This window comes from Numenius arquata, chromosome 12 (assembly GCF_964106895.1).
Source record: "Numenius arquata chromosome 12, bNumArq3.hap1.1, whole genome shotgun sequence".
NCBI lineage: Eukaryota > Metazoa > Chordata > Aves > Charadriiformes > Scolopacidae > Numenius > Numenius arquata.
Window position 1 is genome coordinate 11137560 of NC_133587.1, and position 18102 is coordinate 11155661.

The window sequence follows — 18102 nt, forward strand, 5'->3', positions numbered from 1 at the left end:
GGAGAAGAGGGTGCCCCAAGCCTGGCGCACCCTCATTAGCACTGGTGTCTGGTGCCATCTAGTGAAAAGCCACTAATGAGGCTCTGCAACACCATGCAGACGCAGTCCTGCTCCCAGATGCAATCCCACAGCCTGTCCTGGGGATGCTTTCCTGAAAATTCCACCTCAGCTGATGCCCAGCTCCTGCTGCTCGTCCCTGTGCCTCCCGCGCCCCCTCTCCCTCCCACCTCCCCACCGATGCTTTGCCATCCCAGAGGCTACACCATAGTGCCAGCCCAGCGCCACTTTGTCTGCAACACCACTTAATATTTGCCAAAATTACAGTGGGCCAACTGAGGCTTAATCATGCCCTCAGGCCATGCCGTTATCTGCCCTAATCAAGCCTGTTATTAAATCCTGAACTCAGCTAATTGCTTCCTTTTTTCCCCTCCTTTTTTTTTTTTTGTTTTAATTTTCCCTGTAGTTACTGTGTGATTTTTTTTTTAGGGAGTCACATACAAAGCAGGGAAGTCCCAGCCCCCAATTTCGAGCTTGCAGCACACTGCTGTGGCTTGTTGGTCGCTGCACGCTGTAGCAACAGGATCTGGCTTGGATGTGGCTTGTGATCATCAGCACTTTCCTAACACACACCTCACACCCCCCAACGCTGTCTGCTGGCCTGCGGTGGAGGTGAGAGGGATGGGGAGGGGGTGCATGGATGGGATGTGGGGCTGATGGGTGGGATACAGGGCTGACAAGGAGGGCCGTGGGGCTGCCAGCTGGGATATGTGCAGTGCTCATCATCAGCCCTTTATTTGCCAGCCCAGCAAACAGATATAATGAGGCCACTAATGCCCCAGTCTGTGCCAACTGGGACAAGAGCCCTGCTCACAAGCCATCAAAGCCCCATGCTGAACTAGGGAACCGCTGCTTTTGATTGCCTGTGGAAAAAGCTACTCCTCACCTCATAAAGCGAATACCCGAGCACTTCCCAGCTCCTCTGGGAGCAGTCCCAGCAAGCCCCACACCCCAGCCCAGGACCTGCCTTCAGCCTCCTGCTGCTCAGCTCCAAATCCCAGCCTCAAGCACACAAAACCTCTCCACATCCCAGCTCACACGCCTTAGAACACAACTCCCATTGAGCAAACTGCTCCTGGAAACAGGACCAGAAGGATGTGGCCTGCAGCCACCCCTGAAAGTGCCCTATAAACCCATCAGCAATATTCACAGCAGTGGAAACACCCAGGCTCTGCAAAGCAAATTGGCCAAAGTGGGTGCTGGAGCCACCAAGTCCCCAGGGAGAAGGATCTGTGCTGAAGTGATATGAGCCCAGGGCTGTAACCCTTCTCCTCCTCTTCCCACCAGCCAGGGGCTGCACTGCACCCTGCACAGCCCTGTGAGCCCCCTGGGCACACAAATCCTTCCTGCGCATATTGCAAGTCCAGGAGCAACAGCTCCTCTCAGTCCTGCTTTGCTTTCACCTCCTGAGTACCGGACCAGCAAGCAAGGTGGGTACATGAAGGACCCCTCCAAAAACCTGTCATTGTCCCTATCCAGCAGCCTCTGCCTGCATGCAGGAGACAGGACTAGGTGGAGACCTCCTTTCCCCAGGGTGTGGGATATGGGGACTACACCAAGGTGGGCTTCCGTGACTAAAAAGCCACCTCTGCCCTATGTACCTGCTGGAGATGGTCCCCAGCTGCCCCAGAATCCCTCCCCATGCAGCCAGCCAGGGCGCTCAACGGACGGCTCTCCTGCCCTAAGCAGACACATCCCAGCACCAGGGCCATGTCCCCCATGGGTGTAGGTGACCCTGCACCACTGACCTGGCACATTTACACCCCTCTAAAGCAGGCGCTGAGCTCCCCATGCTCCGACAAGTGCAGGCTCCAAAGCAGCACTGGGAATGGTGACACAGTATCAGTGCCACACTGGCTCCCTCCAGCCAAGGCCAGGTCTGCAGCATCCTGGGGTGGCCACAGAGCACCCCAGAGCACAGATTTTTCCCAACGGAATTTTGGAGCCCAAGGACAGGGGACCTTCGCAAAAGCCAGAGGCCCCTGTTATGACTCAGAGATGCTTCATGGCCCTGCAGCCCAGCCAAAAGGAGAGGGACCTGTCATACAAACCTTCAGGGTGTTTATTGTCAGGATAGAAATTTTTTTATATAAAAGAAGTGTTTAAAAATAGCACTACCCTGTTCTCAAAATGAAATATATATACATACACACATGTAGATATTTATAGAATTATTACCATTTTGCTATGTGATAAAAAAACCATGATAATGACCAATTCCCAAACAATTCTGCCAAAACAGGGGGAAGGGGATCTGTCGATTCCTGCCGCCCGCTTTCCCGTGCGTGCACACCCGGGCACCATGCTGGGAGCCAGCCGGGTGGCACACATCCCCATGCACTGCCCATGGCACCTGGCTGTCCTTGTCCCACCGCTCAGCAGGCGCTGAGATGGCAGAAGCTCTCAGGGTGCGATCACTGTAGGTTTATTTTCTCTTGCAAAGCAGCTCGCTGGGCGCTGGGGGCCGAGGGGGCTGCGCAAGGGCTGGTTCATCCCAGGGAAAAGGCCGGGTGTCATGTCTCCTCATCCAATGCCCAGCCTGCCAACGCAGTCATCCCACCTCATCCCAGTGTTCCCAGTTCAGAGGAACGAGGCAACAGCGACGGCTGAACCCCTTGGCTTTGCAGCAGGGGTTTTTGCTCAAGTTCTTTTTTGTGGTTTTTTTTTCAGGATTTTTGTTTTTTTTAAATACACTCCACATCCCCCTGGGATTTTGTGATACAAGAACAAACACTGATGCTTTACAATAACCTAGCAATAACAATGCCACGTAGCTACTGTATGTCCCCGTGCCCCATCCGAGTGCTGCAGCCCCCTGCAAGGATCACTTCTTGTTGGCAATCTGCTTTTCCAGATCTTCCAGTCTGGCCATCATCTGAGCAAGTGCACGTGCTAAGGAAACACTGTGAGCCAGATAGTCTGGTGGGCAAAAAGCTTCTTCCCCTTGAAGAAGCTTAAAATGTTCCCCGCTCCCATTTATCCATCCCTCCCTTCCCTGTGCACAGGCTGTCCCCAGGCTGCCGTGCACCCCGGCAAGCCCAGGCATCACCCCAAAGGATATTTTTCTCGGTCAGGCTCTGCAGGATGGCCACAGTGTTCGTCTGGAACTGCACCAGTGCCTCGCACTCACATGGGCTGCGGATCTCCATCTCCCCTTTGCCCTCCTCTGTGACCGAGGGAGTTTGGGTGCAGTCAGAGCCACAGTCCCACGGTGCCTGGCTCTGCCCTGCTCCCACACAGCGTAAGTCCCTTGTCCCTGCAGCCACTGGACCGGAGCCTCAGGGCTCTCACCCCCATCTTCCTCTCTTTTTTCAGCCTCGCTCCTTTCCTGAGTCTGCACCCCTGTGAGCCCAGCAAACTCGCTGCCAGGCATCCCACCAGGCACCCCATGGAGCTGCTGCACACATGGCCACAGTGTGCCAAGGACAGCCAGTGCCGAGCTCCACTTTGCCATCGAGCTGGGGTGGCACAGGGCATGCTGACCCCACATCTGCAGCCTGGTGGGGTCCCAAGGGGAGTGGGGAGCCCCAGCCTGCCCCAGGGCAGTGAGACCCTCCCAGTAACCCATCATGGTCCTCCATGGTGCACCCAGCAGCAGCAGAAGTGCCAGTCTGGACAAGGACACAGGTCATCTTCAGAGCTGGGGCAGCATCCCTCAAGACATTGTGTGACCCCAGCCTCTGCCCAGTGGCACTGCGGTGGCCACTCAATGACTATTTTTTTATTAAACCCCCTAGCTCCATCTTCTTCTCTTCCAAATGCCTCCCTGAGACCCACCTCTATACCCACAACAGCCTGGTGAGGTCCAGAGACAGCCTAGGCTCACACCAGCCCAGCTCAGCCCCAGGGTACATGACAGGGTGCCAGACACACAAACTGCCCCACCAGCTCTGCAGGGAGAGGAGGGCTCCCCTAGCTTGGGGCTTAGCCCCCCGGTGTGGCCAGGAGCACCCACCTGGGCAGATGTTCAGCTTGAAGTTCTCCACGAGATGGGTCATGGTGGTGAAGTCGGCCGAGTAGGAGAAGTGCTGCTCCACTGGCTCAGAGGCGATCGCTCTCAGCTCCTCTTCCACAGCCTTGCCGACACCCACGGCAAACATGACGATCCCTGCATGGCAAGAAGGGATCCTGAGCCCTGTGCCAGCCACCCTGCATCAAGCAGCACCAAGCCTCAAGGGAGCAAAGCCAAGGATGCAGAATTTCCCCAGGGCTTCCCAAATACATAGCAGGAATTTGGGAAGGACGGGAAGGAGCGTGGCACCACCACCACAGGGCAGGCTGCTGCATGAGCTGCTCAGAGCACCCTGTGACCACCGCAGAGGCACGTCTGCCCCTGCAGATCCAGGTGATGCAGCACTCCAAGGCTGGATGCTGCAGCCTCCCCCAGAGCCAATCACCTCAAGGAACCATCCTGGGATGCCCAAAGCACTGCAATGTGGGGTTCCCCGGCCCAAAGCACCTGACTCCTTTGCTCTCCTGGCCCATTCAGAGATGTCATCCTGGGAGCGCCCATCCGTGAAGACAAGCCCAATTCTGGGGATGTTGTGGGAGAGAGGCCTGGCACCTTCCAGCTCAGAGAAGCTGTGCTCCACCATGTGCTTGAGGGCAAGGCCCGTCATGGTGCCTTTCTCCATGTACTCCACCTCCATCACTGCCTTCTTGATCTCATCCGCGCTGTGGTACTTGTTGAGGGGGAACTCGGTGCGGACGCGGCTGGAATACTGCACCAGCCCCACCCGCGTGCCATGGGGGGACACCTCCAGCAGGTCCACGATGCGGTTCACAAACTGCTTCACCAGCTCAAAGTTTTGGGGCCGGACACTCTTGGAGCCATCGATCACCATCACCAGGTCAACGTGCCCAGCCCCGCACTCTGTGGGCAGAGGAGGAAGGTGAGAAAGGACCAGCCCGGCTGGGACACTGTCAGGGTGAAGATGCCCAGAGCTGGGGCAGAGCTTGAGGACACCATGTGGACCCTCTGGATCCGCAGCTGGGGTGAGGCCAGGAAGCAGGGCAAAGAGCGCCCACGGCTCTCAGCCCAAAAACCTCCACTGCCATCCCAGCATCCCCTGAAAGTCTTTGCTAGGTCTCCCTTTTCCTGAACCTTCCCTCAAAGCTCCTGTTACCTCTTCTAGGCCATGCCTCTGAGGACAAAAGCCCACATCCACCCTAAGCCCAGCCAGCTCTCCATCCTCCTTCCAACCCAGCTCAAAGTCCCACCTAGACCTAGTTTTAGGTAAGCCCTCACCAGGAGCACAGATCCCAGAGGAGGAGGACGCCAAGAGCCGCGTCCCGGTACTCACTGCTGCATGCCTTGCCGTCAGCCTGGAGCTGCTGGCCCTCGGGGCACACGCAGCGGTAGGAGCCCTCCGTGCTCACACACTTGAACTCGCAGCCGTGATCCACCCCGTTGCAGAGGTCAGTGGCTGGAAGACATAGGGTGTAGGGTTATCCCTACAGGTCCAGGTGGGGTGGCCCGGGAAGAGACCTTCCCCTGGGGACAGGGCAGGACATAAAGGCGTCTGCTGTGCCAACGCACTGCGACATACCCCTGCAGGACCGGCCATCAGGCTGCAGCGTGAAGCCGCTGCGGCAGCGGCAGTAGTGCCCGTTGGGGATGCTCACACACTCGTGCTGGCAGCTGTGGTTTCCAAAGCTGCAGTAATCGATCACTGGTGAGAGAAGGAGAGGGGTGGGCAGAAAAGGGAGATTGAGAAGCAAGTGAAGGGGCGGGACGGGAGAGGGACACTTACTGGAGCAAGTCCTCTTGTCCTGGTTGAGGTAGTAACCCGCGCGGCAGCGGCAGGAGTAGGAGCCACGAGCGCTGACGCACTGGTGCTGACAGCCGTGTCTCCCGTCTGCACAGGCATCGATGGCTGCGGGGGGACAGGACACCAGTCACCCTCCTGCCCTGGTTTCCCCAGGGCAGCCGAGCAGGGACTGCTCCAGGGCTTCCCAGAACCTCCCAGCACCCTGAGACAAGAAGGAAAAGCCCCGGGGTGGTGGCCAGAACCAACTAATACCTCTTTGCTCTCAAAATACAGGGGCAAAACACTGGACACTGGTGGCTGGGACACGCATCGTCCGGTACCCACTGCCCGCAGCTCCCTCAGGTGACAGCCAGGTATGCCCACATGAGCCCCAAGTGTCCCATCCCAGAGAGGTGACCAGGATTTAGCAAAGCTGAGTGTCCGCAGTCATTACAGACCCGGGGGGACAGCATCCCCAGTGACCAGAGCACCCAGGCTGCTGCTGGCTCACTGGGTTCTCTCCAGTTTCCCTCCGTGAGACCTGTAACTACGAGCCCTCTGTAAGAGTCAGGATAAAGGAAGGGTTTTTACGGGAACAGGTCTTTCCATCCACGTTTAGCCTGTAGCCCGGGTTGCATTCGCAGTAGAAGGAGCTGGGGGTGCTGACGCAGCTGTGCTGGCAGCCGTGCTCCTGCTCCACGCACATGTCCACCCCTGCAAGACAGAAAGGATGTCAGAGCAGCCCACGGGCAGGACGGACGTGTGGGGTCCCCAGCTTCAGCATTGTGCCTGTCCCTGCAGCCGAAGCCACTGGGACAAGCCGCACGGCCCCAGTCCTTCCAGTCCCAGCGCTCACCCGCTGATTTACAGTACACAGTCACCGCATGGGGCAGGTTTCTGAACTCCCTCAGCTTTCTGATCTACCCCAGCACTAAATCAACACTCAGTATTAATTGACACTGTCGATAGCTTTGAGCTGAGTAAGCGAAAGCTTGAGCTCAGCCAGAACGTGCTGAAGGAGCCATGTCTGTGTCCGTGTGGCCAGGAGCCTGCGGAGCCGGCCGGGAAGCGGGCACCAGGGCAGGCAGGCGATGGACAGGGTGTTGTAAGCAAAGGCATCAGGAGCTCATCAGGGCCTTTGGGGGGGCAATACCTGGTCAGCCCTGGACCCCCCACCCCAGCAAGCAGGGACTCACCACGGCACTAACGCAGCCCTGCAGGCAGGCATGTGCCCCTGGCTGGGAAACACTGCCTGAAAGATGCTGGCAGCTGCCTTCTGCCCTTCGACAGATGCTGAAGCAGGCGAGCAAGGTCTTGCCAGCCTGCTGCAGTGCCAGGTCTCCGGCAAAGCCCGCCAGCATGGCAGGGGACAGACAGGTCCCACGCCGTGAGCTCCCGACCCGTGCCAGCACGACCATGGTGTGAACCAGCCTCCCGGCTCCCTGCCGAGACCGGCCGGATGCTCCAGAGCACCTCCAGGCAGCCAGGTTTTTATTAAACACAAATGTGTGTGCAGCAGATGCCATGCATGTGTCTGCGTAGGAGGAGACCCTGCTAGAGCCACGTCGAAATGTTTACGGGGCTCTGGGACGTGTCACCCATCCCCATCGCACCCAGGGAAACCAGCTCCACGTTTCCTGCTCTTTAATATTCCTGTCACTGCTGCCAAGATGTCCTGGCTTGGGGCAGAGCCACTGGGCACAGGTGAAGAAAAGCACTTGCTTGCAATGCTTTCAAAGCTTTCCTTATCTCCCCCCAGGAGAGGTGAGCAAGAAAAAAAGGTTGCCTGTGTCAGCACCCCATCATGGAGGTTCCTTCCCTTTCCACACTGCTCCTAGCAAGGGCAGCCACCCCAGACATCCCTCTGAAGGTCATCTTCTTGCCTGGATGAGGAGCAGGCACCAGGGCCACCCTTGCCACCCCACAGCTCTCACCCACCGCAGAGCTTGTCCTGGAACTGCTTCCCGAACTGCTGGATGAGCTCGAAGGACTCCACCAGGAAGACGTGCTCCTCCAATGGCGGCGAGGCCATGGCCCGCAGCGAGTTCATGTCTGCCCGCTGGATGCCCACGGCGTAGATCTCGATGCCAGCATTCCGGGCCTGGGTGGCCACCTCGGTGACACGGTCCTGGGGCCGCCCATCTGTCACGATGATGGCAATGCGAGGGATCTTCTTGTGCAGGGGGCGCGCGCCCTCCTGCGTGGTGAAGGCCACATTCATGGCGTACTGGATGGCCAGCCCCGTCATGGTGCCCTGGGCCAGCGGCACAATGCTGTTGATGGCCTTCTCCATGTCCGCCCGCGTGAAGAAGGTCTTGAGGGAGAAGATGTTCTGCACCTGGCTGGAGTACTGGATCACCCCTACCCGTGTGGCGTTGGGGCCCACGTCCAAGCTGCCGATGATGTCCATCATGAAGCGCCGCATGGTCTCGAACTCGAAGGGGCGCACGCTGCGGGAGCTGTCGATCACAAACACGATGTCCAGGGGACCTGTCCTGCACTTCAGGGCTGGAAGGGGGCAAAGAGACAGTTCAGCTTTGTGTCTGCCTGGGAGGAGCAGGGCTGGGAGTGGAGACATCCCTGTTAGGTGGCTGGAGGGGCGCTCAGTGGGGGATGGAGAGGGCAGGTCTGGTCAGCCCCCACAGACCAGCACCTTCCCAGTGCCAAATAAACCTATGGAGGGTGCTGGCAGAGAGGGAGCAGGGACAACAGGCTGCAGAGACATGCCCTGGCTGTGGGGCTGTGGGGAAATGGCAGCGTCCCCTCCTCTCCAACACTGTCCCTGCAGCCAGACCCAGCTCCTGCTCCCTCTATTTCCACAGCCGACGGCCCCAGGGGCTGCAGAAACACCTCTCCATCTGTCGGCATCTGCCCTGGCAAGGTTTAGGCAGAGGTTTAGGCAGCGGCATCTTCATCTCTGCAGCAAATCAGAGCATTAAAGTGTGAAACAGTCCGGTGCCTCGTGCTGCCCTCCGCAAGCTGCAGCTCCCGCTCCAGACCCTGCGCTGCACGGGCTCCCGCTGCTGCGGCATCAGAAAATACTGCTCTGGCCAATTCTTCTGTTTCCCCCACAGCTCCAGCCCCCTCTGGTTTTACCGCATTTTGCCAGTTTCTGCCTAAAACCAGGGCTTGCTTTGTTCTGTCTTTTTTTTTTTTTTTTAAGGGCAGAAAATGAGACAGTGCAAAGCACAGCTAAGGGCACGCACACGGCAGGGACCGAGCCAAAGAGCCTCTCTTGGACATATGGGTGCAACTTCCAGTGCAAACCAGGAGAGTGTTTAGCAAGTGAAATGCCAATGAACATATTTTGCTTGGCTTGCGTGTACCCAAGCCTGGGAGAATTTGGCCCTGCTGGTAAGCAAACACTTTTGAGTCCCCTTGGGATGATGCCCAGACCCGGGCTGTCATCTCAACTGCTCCGAAGGTCTTCGAGATATACCCAGCTTTCTTCTCCATTCAGTGCCTTCACTGTTTTCAAACTGGAATCGATTTAGTTCCCTCTGCCCTGGGAGGAGAGAGGCTGGTGCCCCTGGGTTTGCTTTGTCCCCCCCTTCAGGAGACGCATGGAGGGAGGGCGTTCCCCCTCACGTGGTTGGAGCCCATGGGCAGGAGGGTGACAAGCCCTGAGCTGGGCTGTGCCAAGGCTGAGGATGTGCCAGGAGAAAGTGGCACCAGACCCACCATGCTGAGGCCAGGCTTGGGCTCCCACTCCCCTGGGCAGCACTGGGAAGTTCGAGTCCCACGCCTGGAGGGGGGGCAGTGTCTTCCACCCTCCCAGGGATGCCTCCGAAGAAGAGGCAGCAGGTCCCCCCATCTCAACGAGCAAGCTGTTCTCCGAGGGCTTCACTGCCCTGACACATTCCCTTCTCTCTCCTCCAGGCAATTCCCACTGCCCAGGGCTCACCTGCAGGTTTTGGTCTGGCTTCCAGCGTCGTCAGGAGAAGCAGGAGAAGAGGGGCAATGGACAGGAGCTTCATCATGGCTCTGCCAGACCACACGGCTCTGGGACTGGGGGGACTCGCTGCGGGGAGAAGATGATGTGCAATCAGTGCTGAGAGCGGGCTGAGCTGCGGGGCCATGCTCGCCTGTGAAGGGTGTCCCCAGGCAGTGCCAAAAACCCCGGGGCACCAGCAGCAGCAGCAGTTGTGACAGTTCCATCCCCAAACTTCTCTGAACCCACGTGGGACTTTTCCCATTCCAGGACTGGCAGTCTCAGCACAGCTAAATTTCATTACAGTAGCAACCATCTGCCAAAGGGTCTGATTTTCTGTTCTGGGTGGAGCTGGCCATCGGACAAGCCTTATTTTCACTTGCAAACCAGGCGGATGGGATGTTCAGCCAAATGCTTTTTCACTGGCGGTGCGGCTGCTCCCTGCAGCCAGCCGGAGAGTGGGAAAGCTGCACCCGGGGACGCGGAGCACCGGCCTTCCTGACACTCCCTCCACAACATGCTGGAAAGAGAAGCCCCCGGGTGAAATGCCAGCACAGACAAAACCTGCTCAGAAGTCTCTTGAAGTCACTGGCAAAGACTGCGTTTCCCAAGAAGCTCCAGAAATTGATTCTCTGCCTTTTTCCAAACTACCTTTGGAGAGCAGAGAGCAGCAGCCTCCGCAGGCATGGGGTGTCAGGGTGCCTCTGAGATGGGCTTGCACCAGTCCCCCCACCCTGGGCAGAAGCACTGACAGCCCACTGCTCTCCTTCTTTGCAGGGAGGCATCAACCCGGGGGACCCTATTGCTCTCTCACCAGCTCTCCCCATCCTGCTGGCTTTTCCAAGGCATGCTTTTGCACTCGACAGGTTTTTCATGTGTTTTAGGTGGGGGAAAAAATATTTAGACCAGTTACCCAAAACCTCAGCTTGTCACTCATCTCCCACCCTGCCCACCTCTGTCCTCCCTTACGCCTTTCCCTGCCCTTGCCTGGCTCCTGCAGGGACACGGATTTATTTGGTTTATTTTTATTCCAGCTCTGGTTGGAAACCCAAGGTGCTGGGGGGCAGGAAATACCAGAGTTAATGCAGTTTTCCCCAGGAGACACGCAGCGCCGCGACTGGGCATGGATACTGGAAGGGTGCTTTTAAAAAAAAGCACATGGAAATTCATTTTATCGGTAGTTATCAGCCGATATTTATTTAGCCCCAGGAGGTCTCAGCTGTAATTCATCACCAGGGTTGCTATTTAATTGCTCAATGGTTACGTGCAGCCCTGAACCTAATGCATTTGATAGCAGCGATGTTGATAATAGGTTTCACAGCTGCATCTTAAAATTGTCTCCAGACTCAGTGTTCACACCTGAAAAATGATATTGAAGAATTAGAAGGACAGAAAAGGGCTACAAGAGAGAACTGGGATCCAGAATACCAGTCTCAAAGTGGGATACATGGCCTTTTCCTGGGGAGGGCGAGCAGCCCAGCCAGCCTGGGACGTGCTGTGGGCATCAGGAGCTCCTGCAGAGCCGTGCAGTGGAGGGGTCGCTCCGGGCTGGGAGATGAGGGAGGCTGCAGCGTGGCAGGCATCTTCTAGGAAGCCAAAGGACTGAGGCAAGCATTGCTTTGTGGCCGGGAGTTTTCTAATTCCTGTGCCCCCTCACAAGATCACCATGTGCATGATCTGGTGATCTCCCAGCTTCCCACACAATTTCCCCCACAAAATTCTTTTTCCAGTGATGGTTTTTTTTTTTTTCTGGGAGAAAGCACTCAGTAACCACTAAATATTTTGGGGACAGCTATGCCACCTATAACGTTCCTGCAGCTCTCCAAGCCTCCCTGCAATGGCAGGCTGGCACGCAGCCTGCCTCTCGCAGCATCCAGATAGCTTCAAAGCCAGCCTGGAGAGAGGAATGAGCTCTTGGGCCAGGAACCAAGGAGGAGAAAAGCAGTTCATGACTGATCTATTTTTAACAGCATCTCAGCTTTGGATGAAGTCTTGGCACTCCCCGCAGCTGGAGGGGCTGATGCTGCCTGGACAGGGCAGGGCACGGCAGCTCAGCCATGCATCCAGCACTGGTCCCGGCAGCAGAGACCCAGGCTGGGGCACTGCCCTGGTCCCCAATTCAATATAACGCCCAGCCCTGCCGCTGACGGGGACGGAGAAGCAAAGTTGATCGGACAAATGCCCCTGAGTATCCCTCCCACCATTCTGTGCTGAGCAACTTCTCCTGCTCCTTGCTGTCCTTGCTCCCTTGGGGCTGGCTTGCAGCCCAGCGGGGGTCCCCCCCCAGCCCAAGGGTCCCATGCCCACCCCCCCCCTCCCCTCAAGGCTCCTGCCCCCAGCCAGGAGTGGGAGGAAGATGGGTGGGAATCGAGCGGCTGGCAGGCAGGTGCTGTGAGGCAAGGCAAACACGGCGCCGGCCGCCGCGCCGGAGACCTTGAGATAACGTTGAGCTATAAAGGAAAAAAGGTGCAGGCAGGGTGAGCGCTGCCAGCCGGGCTGGCTCTGCCAAACCCCGCAGCGTCCGAGCCGAGAGGGACACTCGGATCATTCCCTGAGCTTTCTGAGCAACACAAGGAGAAAAACAGCCGTTGCTTGTCCCTGCTGAAGGAGATGCTCAGCACATGGCACGAAGAGGGTGACCAAGGGAAGAGCCACATGTAAGGACGGAAGGGACAGCAATGATCTCAGCCTCCTCTCAGCTCCCCTCGTGATCTCAGACAAGGAGGAGACATGGAGATGAATCCGCAGAGGCAAATAGGTAAGCCAGCACACCTTCCCTGGGCACCTTCCCTGGCAGTGCTGCCCCCCAAGGTGCTCACATCCCTCCCCTCGCTGCCGCTTGTCCGTCTGCTCTCCCTGCCAAGTGCTGAGTCTCGGGAAAAACAGCCGCTTCGGGTTTCAGCGCGGCCTCTTTGGCAGATCTCTCCTGGCTACAGGTTACCAGAAACGCTCTGAATATTCCCCTTCTGGTTCATCCGCCCTGGTCGGACCTGGGTGCACCCTCCCTTGGGCAAGCCCAAAGGACAGGACACGGCAGGGAGCAGGATGAGGGATGCAGCCAGCTCCGTACCCTCCTCACTGTTACAGGGGTGGAGGCTTTATGTATTGAATTGTAGAGGGGATGAAGCAGAGGGAGAAAGAAGGGGTGGAAGGCTCAGGAGACGGCAGTGGATTCACAGCCCAGGAAAAGCCCTGACCATAGTGTCAGCAGGAGGAAAGCAGGTTGTGGACAATGGCTATGGAGTCATGAGCCAGGTCTCACGTACACACATGGAAGATTTTGTATATCTGGGCACATCAGCTTTTAGTTGAAATTTTTATGACAAAACACATGACTCCAGCCACCTGCCTGGGCTTGGCAGACCTTTGGCACGTTGTGGAAGCAGCAGCAGCTCTGCCCTTGGCTCCAGACCCCGTGAGAAGCTAGGACAGGGGATTGCCATACGTTAACAGCCAGGGGTCTCTGACCGAGCATGCTGCTACCCAACATGAGTAAAGCCAGAGGGCTGTCCCATGCAGCGTGCCCATGTGCCTGGGAATGCATGGCAGGGTTGCCTGATACTGATTCCACACGTGCTACCAGCCAATAGCACCTATTTCTGTGCTGGTAACCTTGGCCCATGGTGGAGCAGCCCTAGATGTGATGTTCCTGAGACTCACCCATCTCGCCTGCCTCTCCATGTGCCCTGTTCTGTTCCGCAGGGCCTTTCTTTGTGGAGACCCAATCAGGCTGCTTTGGCAGGCCATAATTCAACTCCCACATGAGTGTTATTTGATGAAACTGTCAAAAAAGCCCCAAAACAGGGGGGCTGTCAGGAGCCTGGACACAAACTCCTTGTGCTTAGGACACCAGAGTCCTGCCAGGACAACAGCAGAAAGACAACAAGAGCTGGCCTCAGGCTGAGGGACAGGGGAACAAATTTGCATCTGTCCTTGGTGGGACAAGAAGTCATCCTTTGGGTCCATGCCCGAGAGAAAGACTGCCCAAAAGTGCATGTAAGACCAAGAGAGGATGACAGAAGTGTGTCTCACCCCAGACATGGGGGACAAGGAAATAACCAGAGCTGCTGGGAGAGACACAGACAACTTACATCAACCTGGAGGTACCTCTCAATGACAGATTTTTGCTGTGAAAACCCTGATGGACCATTGGCATGTTGTCCATATATTTGCAAGACCCTCAAGCCATCTGAGCGGATGAGGCCCAGTCATGGAGCTGGATCCACCCTCTCCTGGGAGGCTTGCCCAAAGGCTGGTTTCTTCCAGCACAAGCCACAATCTCTAGGCACTCCTTGCCTGCAGGTGATGGCTCTCAGCAGTGCCTCTGCTGCTCAGGAGCACTGAACCCACCCTTAGGACCATTTTACAGGCAGTGTTGACCTTGCACTCCATCACAGTTCCAGCATCTCGATGCTCATCCTCCACAGCCGCTGGGTGATGAGTGACAACTCCCACCAGAGAGGACAGCAATGAGGTTTTCAGAGCAATGAAGCATCAGGGAGCACAAGCACATCGAAATCAGGAAAATGGGATGAAAACGTTTTTCTTCTCTCCTTTTAAGGACTGCTGTGTCCTTGGTTCTTCCCAAACACACGTGTGGGAGGACAAGAGCAGACTCTTTCCAGGACATGGCAGTACTTTCCGGTTACAACGCTGTGGCAGCTTTACTGGGCCAAGTGCCACCTGGAAGGACACGTTGTTTGAAAAAAAAAAACAAAACAAAACAAGGCTGTGTTTCTCAAACAGCACATCACGGCTCCAAACCCACCAGGAGCAAATCATCAGGAGTGCTGTAACAGGAAAACCTTGCTGGATGAGGAAGGGACTTCTCTTTTTCTCCCTTTGCTCCTCTAAAAAGCCAATTCCCTGTTTTATGGGCCCCACTCCTGCACTCACTAGGATTAGCATCTTCGCAGGGAGGGCAGGAGGAAGACGGGCTTCTTGTCCAGGTCCATTTGCAGGCTGAGTGACAGATGTCTTCATCTCACAGCTCGTGGACTTAACATCATACATGTCCTGACAGGCTTGTCAGGATGACATTTGAAGTCCCCTTGGGAGGGAAACGCTGGGTGTAGCAACAGACAGAGAATCCCCTTTTAGACGTTTTCCACGACAGCACATGAGGTCTTTCTCTGCCGCCAATTTATTCCTAAAAGACCTCCCAGTGCTCTGCAGTGCACGTAGGAGGAGAGCCCTTGCCCAGCCAGCCTCTCCTCCGAGACACGCTGTACCTGGGCTGCTGCAGCAAAAGCTGGCAAGAATAAATGCCATATTCACTTGCAAATTAAACACGGCCTTTTGAAGCCCGTGTTAAAGATCTAGCCAAGAGGAAAACACGGTCAGCCAATTCCCCTCGTTCTACTAAACATGTCAAGAGATGGCTCCTATTTCAGGACTGCTGGTGGCATTCCTCTGTTCCTCTCAGTCCCACTCAAGACCTTAGGTTGCGCTTGTCCCCTGGGCTGCATGACAGGCAGACTCAGCCCTGCTCCTAACTGGTATTTTAAGCAAAACCAGAGGGATCTTGGAATACTTTTAGATTTTAATGAAGAGCGATCAACAGGGGAAAGACCCACCTTACTGACTCTCTTTAAAAAGCAAATGCTCTTCTGCAAACAGGCCCCTGGAGGACAGCTGAACTGGGCCAAGAGACTTCAAACTTTGGAGGGAAGGAGGTCTGGGCCATCCAGAAGCTGAGGCAGCAATCCATTGCCCAAGTTCTTGTTCTGGGAGGAAGGTGTTAGAGAGCATTTTTTTCCCCCCAGAAATATGCATGTTCAACCACAAAGGAAAGAGAAATAGCCCAGAGCAGCTCCTGAGCTGGTGTAAAGTTTGTCAGCTGAGCTCCTGAGGCAGCAGAGCCGGTACCTCTAAGCAGTGAGACTGATAGGTATTAGCAGGATGTCTGTCTCCTGAATCTGCTGGGACCAATATCCCCAACTGACCTCCAGCAAGCTATCACGGCACAGACAACCACAGAGAGCGCCTGCTATTTCAGCCCCGCAATCATGGACTCATTGCCTGACCTCCTTCTCTAAATCTTTATATCATATTTCTCACTCTGGAGACGTGACTCAATGTGTTGGCATAAGGAAACACGCCAGGAGAATACTCTTGTGCCTCTCTCCTTTATCCTACCCATCCTGCTATGTGTTTAATTGAAATAGCAGAAAGCGAGGAGTGTTTGGCACCCGCAGAAAAGCACGCGGAGACTTTTTGGCCCTCCTCAAGAGAGAAAAGCAAGCTGGTAGAATTCTTTGTCTAGAAACTTTTCACAGGGAGAACCCCAAAGGTAGCACGGGAAACTGCTCCCACCAAACCTCACGGCTGCCAGGTCCCTCTGACAGCAGGATGGCAGGAGAACTGCTATTCCAGGACCAGGATGCCATCAGCCCATAGGGAGATGCACCAGAGAAGAACTCCCAGCAGTGTGGCAGTCACTGCTGCCCACAATGAGGAGCAGGTGCCTTGGGGACCCTTGTGCCTCAGCATCATCCCCATGTGCGCAACCACGGGCCTGCAAGAAGTTTGCGGACAAAGAGACACAGGCAAAGGTAGAAAGTTGCTAAGGAAGAAGGATCCGGCCTCCAGTATAAAACAAAAGGAGGCTGAGGAGAGACCTTCTCACTCTCTACAACTCCCTGAAAGGAGGGTGTAGCCGGGGGGGGGGTCGGTCTCTTCTCCCAAGTCACAGGCGATGGGACAAGAAGAAACGGCCTCAAGTTGCGCCTGGGGAGGTTCAGATTGGATACTAGGAAAAATTTTTACACTGAAAGGGTTATTAAGCCTTGGAATGGGCTGCCCAGGTTGAGGCACCATCCCTGCAGGTATTTAAAAGACGGGTAGACATAGAGCTTAGTGACAGGGTTTAGTGATGGTTTTTATCAGAGTTAGGTTGATGGTTGGACTAGATGATCTTAAAGGTCCCTTCCAACCTGGACAATTCTATGACTCTATGACAAGCTGCCCAAGAACCAGAAAAGCTCCAGACACAGGATGAGGCACGGCAGCCCAGGGACGTCCCGCGTGGAAACACCGCCATAGCTGTGCACCAGCCTCTGGAGTCTCAGCGAGAACCTGCGCACACACCCGGACCCTCCCCTGCTTTAACAGAGACGTATTGAAACCCTTTACGTTTAGCCAGGAGGGGAGAGGGGACGAAATCTTTCAAAGTGCTAAAAATGTTACTCGACACCTAAAGGCACATCCGCGCTGGAAGACCCTACAGAGGGGCGATTCTTGCCAGCCCACAGCAGGCAGCGCAGAGCCCGGGTCCCCTGGTCCCGCCGCTCAATGGGGCCCTTATGGCAGCAGTGTCAGCCCCCTCCCACCCAAGGCAGCCCAAGTCATCAATTTGCTACTGTTTGGGACCAAAAGTGGAGAAAAAACACACGATTACCGAGAGGCACGGCTGGAGGAGACACGTGTGACATCTGGCACGAGAGGGACTGACTGTTTCAGGGGGAGCAGTTGATTTTTGTAAGTTTCTTTATAAGCGCCACTCAAACTTTTGTTTTGTTTTCTTTTCTTTTTTGCTGTGTTTTTTCTAGGTGCCATTAATTCACTCGTGGTAGGACTTGTCTGCAATTCTCATGTGCGTAGAGATACAAATGCTACTTCTCTCCCCCTCTGTGCTCCAGCCCTATTCATCAAGCATTTGTAAATGGCATTTTATGAGCTTGGAGTTTCTAACAAGGCAGGCACACTGCTCGGGAGGCGAACAAAGGGGCCCCTATTGGAAACTTTAAAGATGTTTAAACAAAGGCTTCTCTTGAAAACCTTTAACCCCTAATGCCAACCTCAAGGGAAATGCTATGTTATGAGCAATGGGAGCACAAACATCTTCTGTGACCGCAGATTGCCTACAACGGGCTGCCTTGTTGGCTTCGTCTTTTCTGTTCGCTGCCGTCGCCAGCAAGGGCAGCTCCCGAGCCCATCTTGGACTAATCACATCAAATTTCTTTCATTCTTCGAGAAAAAAAAAAAAAAGTTAAAACTTCCACAAAAATCAACAACCGCCTTTTCCAGTTGGATGCAGCCATACCCTGCCTGCTCTGATGGCAAGTGTCATTTTACTACAAACACCAAGATCTCTTGCGTGCTTTGCAGACGGGAATTTGTATTTTGGACAAGGCCGAATTTACCCTTCTCCTGGTGGCAAATATCAGGGCTGAGATCCGAGAGCAGATTTCCCCCCACACACACTTTTTGCTGATATCAAATGCCAATCTAGTGAATCCCTGCCGAGATCACAAGAACCTGCATGTGAAATGCAGTTTCTACTTGTTACGGAGAACCTGCACACTCATTGCCTGTGGTTAATTGCTCCTGCTCTTGGAAAAAGAAAAGAAAAATATCTTTACT

General features: G+C 55.4%; 1 protein-coding gene across 1 annotated transcript; it reads right to left on the reverse strand.

The window, feature by feature from the left end:
- Positions 1 to 2881: 2881 nt before the first annotated feature.
- MATN4 (matrilin 4) lies at positions 2882 to 9787 on the reverse strand. Its single transcript, XM_074157254.1, has 10 exons — positions 9712 to 9787; positions 7746 to 8315; positions 6399 to 6521; positions 5811 to 5933; positions 5607 to 5729; positions 5361 to 5483; positions 4517 to 4930; positions 4013 to 4165; positions 3119 to 3223; positions 2882 to 2940 (listed from the first exon to the last, which is right to left on the reverse strand). Exons 1-10 carry the CDS (start codon positions 9785 to 9787, stop codon positions 2882 to 2884), a joined length of 1869 nt encoding a protein of 622 aa, XP_074013355.1.
- Between the last annotated feature and the right edge of the window lie 8315 nt (positions 9788 to 18102).

What these genes read in the sequence shown, in the direction of transcription:
- MATN4 (XM_074157254.1), bottom strand. Translation starts at nt 9,787, where the DNA reads ATGATGAAGCTCCTGTCCATTGCCCCTCTTCTCCTGCTTCTCCTGACG. An exon ending in GTTCCAGGACAAGCTCTGCG is followed by an intron (nt 6,522 to 7,745) that starts GTGGGTGAGAGC and finishes TCTGTCTTGCAG; the next exon opens with GGGTGGACATGTGCGTGGAG. An exon ending in GGACAAGAGGACTTGCTCCA is followed by an intron (nt 5,730 to 5,810) that starts GTAAGTGTCCCT and finishes TTCTCTCACCAG; the next exon opens with TGATCGATTACTGCAGCTTT.